At 38.8% G+C, this 16985-nt stretch overlaps 1 protein-coding gene across 2 annotated transcripts in view; it reads right to left on the reverse strand.

Annotated features, from left to right (window-relative positions):
* The window catches only part of TSPAN5 (tetraspanin 5), an 82838-nt gene that overhangs the window by 10595 nt on the left and 55258 nt on the right, over positions 1 to 16985 (reverse strand). For both annotated transcript variants that reach the window (XM_059844150.1, XM_059844151.1), the window contains exons 2-4: positions 13858 to 13908; positions 2741 to 2887; positions 737 to 907 (exon numbers count right to left, since the gene is read on the reverse strand). In XM_059844150.1, the coding sequence (XP_059700133.1) occupies positions 737 to 907; positions 2741 to 2887; positions 13858 to 13908 (369 nt within the window). The remainder of the gene's footprint in view (positions 1 to 736; positions 908 to 2740; positions 2888 to 13857; positions 13909 to 16985) is intronic.

Below are 16985 nucleotides of genomic sequence, written 5' to 3' on the forward strand. Positions count from 1 at the left end.
AAAATTAGTAAATATTAATTCAACCAACACTCAGCCATGTTAGCCACACAGTGCCAAATTCGAAGAGGACTTCATCAACACTGGCCAGAACTGGGTACTGGAGAGGGAAGCTACTGGCAGACCTTGTGTGCAAAAGTCAGCGCAAGAATTCTTTACACACACTGACAAATTACACAGCTTAACCTGCACAAACAGGTTCATCACTGGTTTCACCCTTTTCTCCCAAGTGTAGATGTGGCATCACTTAGAGGTGTCCTACAAGAACTCTACAAGTGGTCCACTTCATTAGGCTAATTCCATTAAGTCTAACTCAGAAGAAATAAAATTGTAGTTTTATTTGGACCAACTAAATACCCTGCCACTCTGTAGTGTTGCTAAAACTACACCAACATTCACCTTAGGACCAAATGGAGCTCAGAAAATGAGTAATTGCTTAAATAGATGTGAGAACTTCTATAATAAAATATTTTAACTTTGACACACTATGTCTAAGTCTTCAAGAAAAATCACCCCAACTCTCCATCTTGTTTTATGCAGTCACACATTAATAAAGCCACTTTACATAGGTGCTGTATGTTTGCAGTTCTGTAAAAACAAATATAAATATATTCAAAGACATTATGTGCTAGACTATTTCTGTTGCTCCTTGAAGAAACAGAACAGACGAAAAGCAAAAAAATAAGAGCAGGTATTTCTTAAAAGTAAGCTTTACAAAAAAATTAACAGTCCAACTTACATATTCCTGTGTGAAGTCTATGAGGTTTTGTAAATCAATGTCATCTCGGTACGCTCTGATGTTGTTGTTTATAAAGAAATACAGCTGGTCCTTTATCCAGTCTTTGAAAACAAATGCTAGAACACCAGCAGTGAGCTCCAAGAAGAAAATTATTCCAAGAAATACAGAGAACTATGAAGAAAATAAAAAAGGCTAAAATTATTTTCCTTTATAACCAAAACTTTCTCAAAGCCCACAATTGTATCTAGGGATAAGGCTTTATCTGTTTCAGTGCAAGTTCAAGCCATTTTGGCAGGCAGGAGATTTTAAATTAAAAACACACCATTTTTATTGGAGCTGAAGCACAGAAATCTTAATTCTATTCCAACAAATAATAAAAATGCTAACAAATGGCCAAACCTTGGACATTTCACTGAGATTTTCAAAGACATCCAAGAGAATTCACTGTAAATTTCAAGACACAGCTAGTCATCACCACACGTAGGGCCCTTGAAAACCAGTCTTAAATTTCAACATAGGCATTTACATTTTAGAAGGCATAAACAACCAATGTAAAATATTCCAGTAAAATGCTTTCTACGTGACTTTTGCTTCAGATCCTTTCATTGGCAAAGCTTCACCTAAGCAGACAAAGCAGAAATTGGTAACAGCAGAAATTAATTAATGACCAAGTCGGAGCGGAATATCTATGAAATTACTCACATCCACATTAAAACTAAATGAGGCTGCTATGATTAATGCAAATGCAATGGATGCCAACGGCATTACTAATGATCTGCCACTTTCCCTAAGCATTTCCACTGAGTCTACTGTTTTAAACCACACAGGCGTCCTGGTATACTGGAAGTCCATCCCCTTCACAACTGTGCCTTAGAGTTTCACTTTAATATGCTCTGTGTGTGTGTTCAGATACATTTTTAATTTCGCCTGCAGCTGCTGTATGGGAAGCTATTTCTGGTACAGCAGATGGGTTCATTTTAGGCAAACTAAGAGAAGCAAAAAGAAGGAAAAAAAGTGTTACAAGCTCCTTTATAAATGCCTTGAGAACTGTGATTCTCAATTGCCTCCTCCCCTTATACAACATGTCTGTGGGAGCCAAATGTGTCACTTGGAGGTAGTTATTTCACTGGAAGTTTTTTCATGTATATATTAACAGTTAATGGTTATGAAGACACAACTGTATCCACAGGCAGTGCCCACCTCTGGAAAGGGGAGTGACGGAGAAAAGAATCTTCTTTATTATGAATTTTTAATTTATCTAAAAGTGAACATGATACTGCTACCCTCATTTTCAAAAGTCACAGGAGGAAATCTTTCAAAATAGAGAACCCGGCTACTTAGTTGAAGAAGTTCTGCATACTGAGGTTCATTTGTATACCAGCAGCTCCTTCCCTACAATAATCCAGCCCAGAATTCAAGAAAGAAAATGGAAGTTTTCTGCATCCTGGACACATTCTCCTCCCCTTCTCCTTCTCAGGCCCCAGCACTGAAAGCAATGAAACCTCTTCCAGTTAGCTGAAGGGCAGGGACTGAGGGTATCAGCCAGACTGAGGATATTGTAACAGTCCTATCTCCTCTGTACCATGAGGGGCCCTTGCACAGCACAAGCCACACGGGTCACATTCACTGCTGCACCTACATTCCTCATATTTCATAGGCAGCTTGTTAAGGACTCCAAGTTCAACACACAGATTCTCACAAGAAATTTCTCTTTTTTGTGAAAGGGGAGCAAAATGTTAGGCTACATCCATATGAAAAAGAGTACTTCCATGTTATGATTCTTACCACCAATAGTTTTGAGCTTAAAAAAACCACAGCCAGTAAGCACCAGAGACTGAAGAGCTGTAACGTGTTAAAAGCTAAGTGCTTTCCTGGTATTCTGACACTGGATAACACCTTCCTCTCCAAAATATATTTTAAAAGCTTAACACAGTTAAACATAACAGACAACATGGCATGCTACATAAATGAGGAATGTCAACGTAAGTTGCAAAAGCTACTTACAAATTTGAGAAGAAAAGTGTTTTCTCGTAAAGCTCCAATGCATCCTGCGAATCCCAAAATGAACATAACTCCTCCTACCACTAGGAAGAGCCAAACAGGATCAAAGCCTCCCAGGTCAGTGATGGAGGAGATGTTGGACAGCACTCCCTGAGAAAGAGACAATGCCAAGGGATAAAAAGTATGTTCAGCTTTCTGTTGTACAAATTCTGCCTGCATTTTTCTTCTTAAAAAGGAAAAAGACTGCAGGAAAATAAATGTTCTGCAGTACAGCAAGAAAACACAATTAAGAAAATCTTTGTATCCCAAAAGAGATAAAAAGTGCAGTTATGTGGAATATTTCTGAATCAATATGTGAGTGAGAACCAAAATGTTCTTGAAGAATTCTCTGTGAGAAACCCACAGGGTGTTTTCTGCTTATGTAGCTATAAGAAGTAGTCTGCCAGAAACTCAGAACAAACATTTGAACAAAACTTAACTCACTCTTATTACCCATGCTGAAACACATTTTATGTTTCATATACATCATCTATGTAAACACACAGTTACATGTTATATAGAAAAAATGTTAAAAGCAATAAAACTACCTTGAATTTAGCATTTATTCTCAGTATTTACAGCAATTGCCAGAAATTACAAGTGAGCTCCTAGGTTGCAGTATCTTGCAACAAAGTTTTTCAACAAATTTTGACAAACTACATAATCTGGCCAATTCAGCTTCAGTCATCTACAGTGCCAAAACCTCATTCTAGAAATAAAATATGGCTACTGACTAATTAGCTAGCAGGAAGAATTTGAAAATATCGAAGTCACTTAGTTGGATGAAAGACAATTTAAGAACTTGTCTTGGGACATGGTTTACATTAACTTAGAATAGACCTATCATATGTAAGACCACATATGCTGTGTTTTAGATATGACAGTCAGCACAGTCTGCTTGTAATGCCATTTCTGCCTTGGAAGCAAAGCTTGGGTTGCAACACCAGTAATCTTGAGGAACTATTTACATTTTTTGAACACATTTTAGGCAGAGTTTGGCTGATGTTGAACAGATGGGTCGTATCAAGAAACAAGTACAAAGTTTACCCCATTCCAGTGAGTTTGCACAGGAACAATTACACTTTCCTAAGGCTTTTCAACATTAAAAAAAAAAAAATGCTGAAGTTTCACTACATCTTCATTCCCCTCCCCAGTGCTGTAGGTCAATGAAAAGCACACTGCTATGTTTCCTCACAGAAGCCTGAACTCAGGCTGAGTGCTTTGGACTATTGCTTCCTCTAACTCCTGCACAATGCTGTGGTTTGAGAAGCAGCAACAGAGATCTCTACATCTTCAGCTCCTTATTTGCAAAACTCCACAATTCATCCTTTTGCTTATTCCTGTTCATACCCCTTTGTTTCTTTGAAATAGTCCCAAAACAGCAAGAGGATGCTATCATAACCTCACTTCCTGAAGTTTAAAGTAATAGATAATGACGACTTTTCACAGCTGTGGCTTTAGACCTGTGATTTTATATATATACACACATACTCATTTTGGACCACACAAAACATATCAACTGTCATGTAACCAATATCTCTAACACATTATTTCATGTAGTCTGCAATCACTTTCATAGAGTTTCCCAGGCAAAACCTGAGCAAGCAGTAAATAGAGACAGCACTCAAAGCTTTTAATTCTGCAGAAAAGGACAGAGTAAATAAAATACACATGTGAATTTCACCAATGCACACATCAAGGAGCCTTAGAAAAGGCCAAAACCCGAAGAAAAATCTGACTACAACCCAATTCTAAAATACAAACAATAATCCAAGAGCATGAATAACATTTGCTAAGTATATTCTTTTCCCTCCTACTAGAGAAGGCTATTGCCTGATAGGGATGAAAAAAAAAATCACATTCATCACTTTCCTCCTACATTATATAGTACTAGCCTTACTGACATTCATTAAAAAGGCAAAAAAGAGATGTAAGGAAGAAGGCAACACAACTCAGAGCCAGCACTGCTATCAAAGAGGAGCAGCTGGCCTGTCCCTTTTTCTGGTACCATCTCAGTGAAGAGACTATACACACCAAGATGAAATGAACACTTACCTAACATTAACACTTACATCAACTTGTGCAAAAGTTTTTCCGTTACTTTTGTTTCATTACATCTGTTATAGAAAAGAAATCCAAGCCACCTTTCTGGCTAAGAATAACAAGCAATATAAACAGAATAATCCAACAACACAAAACCTTTGAAAAAAATCAAGGCCTTGTCCCTATACAAGTCAAGAAGCATGAGCATGAGCCTCAAGGGGAAAATCAAGTGCTAAAATTATTTCTTCACAAAGTTTTCAATTCCTTTCCTCTGTGCTTACATAGTTACCATAAGATGATAATAAATTCTGCCCTAAAGGAAGCACTACTACTCTTTTCTTTTAACATTAGTCAATTTTTGAATTAACGGACTGTGGTGTAGTAGAGCGAAAAAAACTAGTCACTGCAGAAAGGATGTTGCCTTTGTTATTACTTGTATTTACTTTTTCAAAAATCAAAAAAAGATGAAGATTTAAGTCTTTCTTCATAAAACACTGTGTCTTTCCTTAAAAACAAAGCAAACAGAATCAAATAACTTGCCAAAAAATTCAAAGCAAATTACTAGGCTAAATCAACTTCTTTCCATATGAAAGTAGTCAAATTCAAACGAAAAGAAATCCAAGTAAAATTCAGCTCAAAATTGTGGACAATACTGTTAGAAAAGACAGTCATAATACAAAAGTGGTAGTGAGAAACATACCACTTTGCATTTTGTTACAGTCACATTAAATTCAATGGCAATAAAATTTATTGAGCCAGTTTTATGCTGTTTTTCCACTCCTACCCTTTTTTCCCTTTACTTTTCTTGAACTGCCAGGCTCTTAGCCGCCTGTAATGCCACATGTTGGCTGGCCACTCCTCAGTGTAGCTGTGATCCAACACAAACTGCATAGGTCAACACAGGCTTTATCTGCCATTGTTTGCTGTCCTTGGAAAGCACCTTTATGTGCATCTGTTGCTAGTCCACATACGGCAATCATAAGCCTAACTTGGATAAATCCCAAATAACACATCCTGACAATGCAAAGCACATACTGCTTAATTCTCATTTTAGTCCATATGCTCTCTGCATATGAACCTCAAGTTATCAGTATTCTGTAGAAACATCTCAGGATACACAATCTTCAGAGAGATTTTGTCAATAAAACAATAGCTAGCAGTGGGAATGAGAAACACAGACAATGCTCTGTGATTACAGTTCAAGATATGCAGAAGTGGTCTGATAGAAGATTACTGCTTCCTGCTAAGAATACAATTTTCCAGTCTTGTACTCTGGACTCTTATAAATAAGCTCTCTGAAGATGCAGTAGTGCAATACCCTGAAGAAAAGCACATTTTGCTTCAAGCAGCAGGGCAACAACCGGGGAATAATATTTCACTTTACATTGCTAAGAAGATCTAAATGTACAGTCCTCTAGGCACACACTCTTCCTACTCACTACAAGTTTCTATAATGCCTACTACACCTACTACCACAGTATCTTTTTTTTTTTTTTTTGGCTGCAACAGCTACTCCTGGGAAAAGTTTGACACAGATGTACAAACATCTGGTAGTGACCAATTCTGTCTTCAACCCATCTTTAGCAGAAGGAAACATTTCCAGAGGTGCTTGAGCAGAGGATCAGTAATCTCATATTCTAACACTAGCCCCTCCACAACATGTTCTGAATCCTCAGGCTGAGCAGTCATGGAATATATGGTGCTTGTCTACTTCACTCATGCATCAATGCAAGACCTAAACAAACCACCTGTAAATATTTTAAAGTAAGTCTTTCTACAAATGCGAGGTATTTTTCCTCAGCAACATTGCTGCAGTCGCCCACTACAACCAGGACTGTTAAATCGTTGCGAGTACTCTGATACTTTAACATCTAAAAGGAGGAGCAGTTTTTTCCTCTAGGCGTGTTCCCGTTTCGAAGTACAGTTATTTCTGAGGTATACACACATCACTTCCTCGGTAGTTTAGCATGTGTGTAATCTGTATTGGCGAGAAATGCTTTGTTTGTACAAAGCTACATACTCAAGTAATTTACTTCTCACTATGGTGTCAACCCAGGGCTCTGCTGTAGTCCCACAAGGAGACCCAGCAGGACATGTTCCCTGGCTGATCTCCAGTTCATCTGTTTGCTCTGTTCCTCCACCCTCCATAGCCTGTTGTACATTACAGTCCATGAGTGGCTATTTAATATTTTAATCCAATGCAAGCCAAAATTTATTTGGTGTACTGAAACAACAAAAGCATCATCCATAAGTGAACTAAAATAAGCAACAGTAAAGTTGTGGAAAAGTTCCTTTATTTGTGAAATGTACTTCAATCATTAGGATACAATGATGCATGGATGGAACAGGAAAGACTGATCCCACATTTCCACCCCACTCCAAATTCAGGAGAAGTCAAATGAAATGGTTAGGACCTGGCTCTTTTCTTCAATACAAGGGTTCATTCCACCTACAAGGAAATGTGAGACAACCAAGCCAGGCAGAACAAACTCCTGCAAAACTGGAGTCTTCTCCTGGTATGTGAGCACAGGTAGGAAAAAAGCCTGAGAGATGCCTGACAAGTCCTCATGTCATGTTTTCCTCATGGCCAGAACCCTCCACACTACAAGCAGGATCTCATGTATAGCTCAAGGGAGAACAAGGCAAAGGGAAAATGCTGGTCTTGAACACAGGAGCTTGTGAATGCCCCTCCTGATGTTATAGCTGCACAATAGTTTGCCTTAATCCCATCAGTAAAGAATAAGGAAGCAATAGTTCAATACAAAAGCAATAAGGGTGCATACCTCACCCTTTCTCCATCTTGTACTCTTTAAGATCATCACACCAGCTTGTACTACTTTTCAGAGACAGACCCCTGACTCGAGCTCCTGCCTTTGGGGCACATCTACATTAATATATCAGATCACATCCAGCAGTCCTTTTGAAGTGATCACACACAAGCTGTGCTTCCGCTTACATCTGGAACAATCTCAGAGCATACAGACTGGATTAATGAGGATGTGGCCCTGGAACACAGCTCATGCTCCAAGGACTAGCAAGAATTCAGTCCACAAGATCACACTAGAACTAGGTAGAATGAACTCAAACCTTTCAAAACCTGCAGTGTGCAAGCTGGATCTTCAGCACCACTTCCTCTCCTGCTGGTCCCCACTGCCTCCATTTAGCAGTAACAGTCCTCATAAGCTGAGCCCAAAGCCAGACACACATCTTGGCGGCAGCAGTGCTGTCACACCTACACAATCTGATGCATTCCTGGGTTCCTAAGGGCGCTAACAAGCCAGTGACATTTCCAGAACAGCTACTGCTGTAACAGGCACAATCGCAAACTGCAGGACAAGGGAGAATGGCTCCAACTGAAAGCACTCCAGGCAGCAGCAATTTTGAAAAGCTGACCCAATAATGAAAATTCAAGGCATAATGAGTCACAGACAACTTTGTTTCTTAGGCTGACAATTCTCCAAAGAGGTGATATAATGAGTGTATATGGAATTTGGCCCACAGGATGCATGTAAAAGAAGGAAACTCAACACTACAGGAGAATGGGAGCAATCCACTACTTCTTATTTTCCATTTCCTTCAAGATGGGGAAAAAAAACCCTTCTCTGCTGCAATATCTCATTACTGGGAGGACAAAACAAAAACAAAACAAAACAAACAACAAACAAACAAAAAAGCGCCCCACACCATACATCCAAGATATGCAGATCAGAAAAAGACACATCAGTACAAGATCTTCTGAAACATCCATTTTTGCAAACAGAGGTTTAGCTTTTCACAGGATTGTCTGCAGGACTTACTGTCACTGGCAAACAGTAACATCTGGGAGGTGATGGTAAATAAAAGTATTTTCAAATGCACGATTTTAAAACAGAAAAATGTGTCTCTGGTTTGTTAGTCATAAACTCCATGCAGTTCCTCCATGCTGTGCATCTGAATGAACATAGGGAACAGAACAATACTCATTGAAACATGCCAAATTAATTCTACTGCAGAATTTTCTCTCTGCAAGCAAGAAAATAGATGAGGAATGTTTACAAATCTTATTTCTTTGATTTTTGTTGGTTTTGCATTTCCCACAGCAAACAGTAGTAGCAGCAGCACTTTATTTTTCAAGTGTCTAAGGCAGGAGATGAACTAGTCTAACTTTCTTGTGCTGACACAGCAGAGTTCAAAAGGTGAATAACTGGCATAAATACATACAAGATACAGATTTTTAGACTTTCAGGATTAATGACTATAAAGTGTTGGAACACTAGTAACTCATTTAAGAGCCTGCCTGCTTAGATTATTCATCTTTACGTACTGAAATTTAAATGAAGTGTAATACGGGATCCCCTCCTCTTCTCCAGTCCTATAAAACCCACACAAAGCCCTGTCTCAGAGGCAAGGCTTTGGGTATCTTTCATCCTATAAGAAATATAGGATATGTGCAGCTTCCTTGTTGCCAATAATTTCTGGAAGAACTGTGTGATAAACATGTATGCACAACAATTATGGAGTGACTAGTGCATCGCTCCTTCCTGCTGTCAGCCATACACTGGGATAATAAGAGAAGTGAGAATCTTTTTCTTGAAAACAACTTTAGTTTTCACTTCAGGGCAAGGAGAGACAGGTTTGATCTAACAAATTGTGACTGTTTCCATGTACAGAGTTTAGCTTGTCCAAGACCACCAAAGCAGACCTAAATCACCTTAGACAAGTAAAAGTCTATCTTAAAACTTCAGACCCAGATTTAGAGCTCCTGCTCACTAAGAATACTATGCTGGCACCCAGAGATACCATAACAGTACTCCAAACTGAACACAACTTGACTTCTGAGCTGAAGCAACTTAATGTTAAGTTGATTTAACTGGAAAACCTGAGAAGATAAACTCATGTTGTCAGCTTCTTCACTTCTCCCTCTTCATTTCAGTCAGCTTCATACACAAATAAAATTTAATCAACAAAATTTCAAAGATTTTTTCCCTACTTTAGTTTATCTTTTGTTACCTCCTACTTAAGAGTTTGCCCCAAAACCACAGTGCTTTCCTTCTAAAAAGTCCCTCTCCATGGACAATCTCATAAGGTCTCAGAAGACATAACAGGAATTCATCACTTAGGCTCACTACTCTTGAACACACATCTCCTGCAGGTAGCCAGGAAACTTACTTTCCCAAGCACCTACTGGTATCACACCACAAACAGCCTTAAGACCGCCATATCTAATACATACAACCAAGGAGGGAAATCAACATTTTGTACAAGTCTAGTTTATTTTAACAGAAGACATGACTTGAAGTGGTTCAGAAAAACAATTAAATATAAACATTTTCCCCCACTGCTGAGCAAAAGTGCTGTAAGTTGCTGAGGTTTCACACAGACTCTTTGTATGCTAACAATGTTCATGTCACTGCTGTGGGGAGGAGGGTGGAAATCGGCTGCCATGGGTGAACTATTTTATGGTACAAGCCCAAGCCTGGCATGCCCGAAAACACTGCGAGACTGTGACCTATACAGGGCCACCATGTACAGATAGCTTCATTCATCCCCAGAGCTTATTGCCCCCACCCCACCCCCAGCTCTCTTTCAGGTTCATGGCTCTGAATGCTAATTGCCCAGCTTTTGTCTAGGGCTGGCTCACTGGCTGTCAAGCCAATTCTATTGCCTACTTGACAAATGAGCTCTTTTGCCTCCCTGCAAAGGCCTTAAAGAAGGCCACAAGACTGGGTATTGTGCTTTTCTTCTTCACAAGAAAGTTTAAAGAGAAGAATTCAAGCCAACTTTGCAAAAAAAGAGAAACTAGGCACCAAGTCCACAAATCAGTCCCAAATTTGTTTTAACCAGCAGCCAATAGGACTCCTGTGAAGTCTGGATTATTTTTTTACACCCTGCAGTTTTAACGTGACCTGGAACACTATCTTTTTACCTTTAAAAGAATCTGTGAAGCAACAAAAGTATATACAAGTTGATGGCCAGGCTATAAAACCACACAACTGAATATAAAGCCACACAATTTAAAACAGAAGTTAATCAAAATCCTCCCCAACACCAAATGGAGTTTACAGTAGGAGTCCTACTGAAGAAGAAGACCTACTCCTACAAAAACTCCTTACAATTTTACACATTACACAACAGCAATGTCAAGTTCAAGTTTGATAAAGTCAAGTTCATTGGGACAGCAGCAAGTCTTCACAGAATGTCTGAAGTCATCTGACCACCTAGCTCTGGCTGCATAGAACCATGTCCTGACTGCTTTGGAAAAATCTCCAAAGACAGAGACTTCATTCAAATCCTCTCTGGGCAAACTGTGCCAGTACTTGGTCATCCTCACATTATAAAAAAGAGGAGCTCCCTGAGGTTCAAGGGAAACACCACTTGTGTTTTATTTTGTGCTCATTGCCTTTGTCACTGGGCACCACTGAAAACAGTCTCTTTGTATTCTTCCTTCAGGTACTTCCATACATTAAGATTCCCCGAGCCCACTCTTCGCTGGACTAAACAGTCTTAGCTCTCTCAGCCTTTCCCTGTAGGAGAGAAGCTCCCATACTTTAATCACTTATTCAGCCTTTTGCTGAATTCTCCAGTGTTTCAGCATCCCTCTTGGACTGGGGAGCCCAGAAATGGCCTAGGTGTGGCCTCACCAATGCTGAACAGAGGGGAAGAATTCCCTTCCTCAACTTGTTGGCAACATTCCTAGTACAGACTAGGACACATTCACCTTCTTTGTCACCAGGACACAGTGCTGGCTCACGGTTTGACTTTGTGTACACCAGGTCCTTCTCTGACAAGCTGCTTTGTTGTCATACAGTATACCATTACAACAGCCCATAATGCCTAAGGGATATCCATCCTAGCCTCAGGCAAGCAGCCTAGCTAGAGAAGTGCTTTTCAGTTATGTTACAGATCTCTCAAGCCCTGGGCTTCACCTCCTTGGCTTTCATCTTCAACTCCTCATCAGCAGTAAGAAAATTCTGGGATCTAACTGATCTGCCCCCCACTAAATAACACAGGGCCTATGAATACCTGGAACTTGATCCTGCTGACAGCAGCTTTTGGCCACTGCCTGTCCTCTAAAGAGCTGAGTGAAATAAAAGACTCAAATTGGTTTGAAACAAGTCAATTTTTTCATAGTTCTACCAAACTCAAATTTGTGCTCAAGAGCTCTGCAGTTCAGCTATACCTACACAGCATTTTGATCGTTACAACTATGAACTGAAACACTCCATACTAAGCACTTCAGAATAAAACAGTTAAAGAAGCTAGGGAAACATGATCATTTTTCAAGGAAAAACCCATGCTTTAAACCAATAAACAGTATTTTATTTTACTTGTTACTTTAGAAAGAAACCTGAAAAACCTACTACATATGGAATCTGAGTTAAAACCATCACAGTTTAATATGCATTATTTGCTTGTCTTAAAACAACATGGCATTTTCTCCCTCTTTCAGAATCTGATTAAAAATGGTTTAAAATTACTTGATAACAGATATCCAAATCTCACATAAAAACAAGAACTTCTGCTTCTGGCTATTAGCAATTAAGAAATGAATGCATTTTCCCTAGGAAAGGGTACATACTTTCCCACACAGAAAATATGTAAACCCTAACAAACCAGAACACCTTCTAGCTGTTAAGACTGGCATTCTTTAGACTTCAAACACTACAGTTGTTTTCCCTTTACCTGCTCATTCACTTTAAAGAGGAATCATTTGTGTTACCTGATGTAATGATACAAAAATGTTCAAACCTCCTCTGTAAAGCCACTCTCTGGAACTTAGACATAGGTACAAACTCTGAGAGTGTGTTCAGAGTATTAAATAAAACATGTTTTTACATCTTTGCTGAATAAAAAAAGTCACATTAAGTCTTTCTAAGCCTATCTGAGCTATCCAACATCAGTATCATATGGCATACATACAAATATACATATATATGTGTATGTATGTATATGTGTATGTAAATATATATATGCATCTATATAGGTGTACATAGTGTGCAGTAAGTAATATCCCATTACCGTTTGTGATGATCTCCTTCCAAGGCACACGCACAGAGCAATTAGAACATAAGTTAACAACTCAAAATTTGTCCTGAATTTTTTAGAGGCCGAACTCTGGAGCTTCCAAATCTGTTATTTGTCCTACTGCAATTACCAGTTATTATGCCTTAAGTGAAGATCAATTTATAACTTACTCAGTGTTTTCCGTTAAAAGAAGAAAAACGTATTATGCAACTGAATAACACAGCATTGTTAACAGCCAGGTTTTATTATTTTTAATCTCTTAAAGAAAAAAGGAAATATAAGCTTTAATTTCAGCTTTGTCTTTTAGCAAGCCAAACTCTACATCCAGTAACCCAAGACATACTGACTACTTTTGTAAATTATGCCTTGACATTTTATCTTCTCCCAATTTCTGCAGCAAGCAAACTAAAAATTAGGCTCCAGTTCAGAAATGTTTTCTCTTTCCCTGCCCGTTCACTACATACACACACTTCCCATTTCAAAGCTGATTTCAGAGTCTTACAACAAAGGTTGTTCTAGTGGCCAGTTTAATTTGCACAAGAAAAAACAACAGTTATTCTGCCTCAGGTTTGCATTGGTTTTCAGGGCCATCTTGATTTCCATTTTTTTGGGTTTGTTTTTTTAAGAGGAACAGCAATTAAGATGCTATGTTAAGGCAAAGCCTAGTTGGGTATTTTGAGGAAGCTGCCTTCTAAGACATGTAGGCTCCCCCTCCCTTCCTGGGAACACACTGCCCATGCTGCCCCAGTAGGGTGTTCTGGTACCTGAGCTGCAGTCAGTGTGCAAGGATTGAAATGATTAGTTTATGGGCAAGTGTCAGCCACCATTTCTTGCCAAGGTATTCTTGGGAAAGACTGCAATGATGTTCCTTTAAGTGACCCAAGCTAAGGTTTTTATTTGACAGAGAGGGTTGATTTTGTTCCCATAGAAACTCTGTGTGAACACAAAATATGCAGCATATTACTGTTTCAATATTTCATCAGAATTAGAGAGATAAAGAGGAAAAACAAACTTTGGTGCTATATTCAACTTACCTTTTCATTCCATGCCCACAATCCAATCCCAAGAAATGCTATGCCAAGGAACTAAAGGAAAATGGAAAAAAAAAGAGCAGGAATTAGAAATCAGTGGTGGGTTTTGTCTGCTGGTTTTTTTTTAAAGATACACATTGACTCATGCACTCTGTTGGATAATAATTTTATCAGGACTGAGGGGGGCTCAGTGAGAGTTTTACAATACGTATCTGGTTTATTTTACAATTCAGCTACTTTCAGTTGAAGAATTTAAAACTTGCAGAACTCGGGGATGTCCCACACAGGAATAGTAGGTGCAATAGCTTTATCAGTACAGAGCACACAAGGTTCTTTTTGAGCTTGTAGGACTCAAAGCAAACTCCACAGTCAAACAATACTTTTGTTTGCTGTTTTACTATTGCATCACCACTGCCTACACAAAGTAATTGCCCTCTCAGCACTCTCCCAGTGAGAAAGTGATGTTAAAAAATCCTAAATTTATTATCAGTTTTAGCAATGCTGTCCATATAAAATAACCCATCATTCGTGAGGGGGGAAAAAATAATAATACTGGTCTAAAAGACGAAGAATTTTTAAAAGCCCTGCAGCTGATATTTGAAACTTTTCTGATACTGACTGTTTCATAAGTGAAGATCCATTTCTCTCCCTCAAGGGATTCAACAGCACCAAACTCAAGAGATGGTCTTTCCCCCATGATGAAAAAGGGAACAATCATCTTTGATTTTGTTAAATCCGTGTTCTCCAATCCACTGAATAATTTAAAATGCATCATTTCCCTCCAAATCTACAGGGATTCCATACAAAAACTACACTAATGATCAGTAAAACAAGCAAAACAGGCAGAATAAGCACTCCATCTCCCAACATCATTAGTGCATATTTGGCACAATACAGTATCAATCACGTAGCATGTTTAAAAAATATGTAGTAGACATATAAGCACATCTCTAAATGTCCATCTGTCCAACTTGCATATCAGGTTTTTTAAGTGCCAACTAAAAAGGAAACTATTTTCACTGTAGTTTCAGGGCATGCAATAGAATGTTGCTCAAACATAAAACTGATTTTGTCATTTCTCCACACTGCAGTGTACAGACTTATTTTGGCACATAAATACCCTTTCTCTTAAGATCTGTTTACACAGTGAAGAATCCTAGTGATTTCTGTTTTGCAAACAGAACAAAAGTGCTTTTCTGTTGAAAAGTGGGAGGAGGCAGGAATATAAACTTTAAAACCTTTTCCAGAAGTGATTTCAACAGTTTCAAACAAAGACTCCTTCCTTACAAGCACTTTTTTGAGGGGGCAATTTTAGCTTTGTATTACAAAGATATCTGTAACTCATTAGCAAGTGAAATACATTCACTACAATATCCTGAAGTTCCCAAACACCCCCTGCATTTCTGTAGCTTTCTCCTCCAAGGGTACTGTGCCAGCTACCCAAAGTACCATGCAAACTGGGAACAAAACTTTTCCTTTTCAACTTGAAGAGTCACAACTGTAAATTTGAACAATACTAAAAGTCAGCATTCTTCAAAGGAAACTGTTGCAGGCTTGGCTGCATTTTAACAAAAGATAAATGTAATTTTTTCCTAGATAGAAAGCAGGACTGCTGGTCAAGAAAGTCTTAATTCAATAGCCTTAATTATTTATAAAGTACAAGACGTGGATTTGAGAAAGTCAGTACAGCCTCTTCTAATACACCACATAAAAGCTAAAAAAAGGTCATCTTACCTGTATCAAAACTGGGGTTTTTTTATGGTTATAAAGCTTGCCAAAAGATTGTGTGTAATCTTCCTGACTGCAGTGATTATTTGAAACTTGAGATAAAGCTGTTCAAGTTTCCAAATCCCTCTCAGACAAATGCAGCTTTTTTTTGCAGTAACAGGCTCCTTTCCTTCTTTCTTACACAGCCAAAGGCACCACAGCTGAAGGAACAGGGCTGGGGAAGTTATATTTTCTAAAAATCCATTAATTACATTTGGGAGTGCTAAATTGCTATTTGTAAAGGGGCACAAAACATTACATTTGTGAAGAGGATAATATGGTTTTGAACAGAACAAGAATGGAAAACTAGAATGGAAGTATTTGATCAGTGCATACGAGCGTAACTTTCACATTCCTACATATCAGCTGTAGGTCTGGCCCAGCTTCACTGACTTTATATAAATTTAATCCAGTCACGTGTCCTGATCCTTCAGCAGAACTTGAGACCTAAGGGTAAGATTACCTCACGGGTTGCAAAAGGTGACCTAGAGTAAACTACACAGGTCTCAAGCCAGGCCGAGCTCATCCCCAGTTACAGACTGGGCGATCAGACCGTACTGTGCTAAACTGAAGCACCTAAAAACCAAAGTTGTCGAGCTTCTGTCAAGAGAACACAGGAAACTCAGTTCTCAGAGTTTTCAAAATGATAAGAGAATTACATGCTCCTCTGTCCTCTCCATATCCTAACCCAGAAATGCTTTTTTGAGCAGATGAAGAACGAGCAAGATCCATTAGGAGAAAAAAGATTCAGAATGGAATCATGAACTCTAATCAGAGGATGCTGTGGAAATTAAAAGCTTAATGGCATGCAGAAAAAAAAAAATAGGTAATTAACAGATGGCCCATTGCTACTGAAATGTGATTCTGATGCACCTTCTGGCTCAGAAAGTTTTTACACTGACACTCATTGGGAGATTGAAATCAGGGGAAGATTGCTGCATGCATGTTTTGTTGGTTAAATGGAGAAACTTTACTTGCTCTACTTGAGACAAAATACAGAGGGAGGCAGAGGCAGATCACTCAACTAAGCCCCTAGTCATGCCCTAGGAAGGGCCCACCTTGGCACAAACACAGCCTGCTATGGGGATGAAGCACACAGGAATGCTCTCTGTAACCCCCACTGGCAGAAAACAGATGTTCATGAGAAGACTTACACCTCTCACCAGGATTAACTTTGGATTCTCTTGACAATTATGAAAGAAACTCCTGCATAGCCTAGAATTATTAGGAAGAAATTCCAATGAGCAATAAAAAGGTGGAAGTTTACCTCATTATCAACAATTCATTTTACAGAGAAAAAGCCTCAATTCTCCACAGACATCTAATAAGACCATCTGGTCTAACTATAAATGGTCACTGCTGCA

This window comes from Haemorhous mexicanus, chromosome 4 (assembly GCF_027477595.1).
Source record: "Haemorhous mexicanus isolate bHaeMex1 chromosome 4, bHaeMex1.pri, whole genome shotgun sequence".
Taxonomy (NCBI): Eukaryota; Metazoa; Chordata; class Aves; order Passeriformes; family Fringillidae; genus Haemorhous; species Haemorhous mexicanus.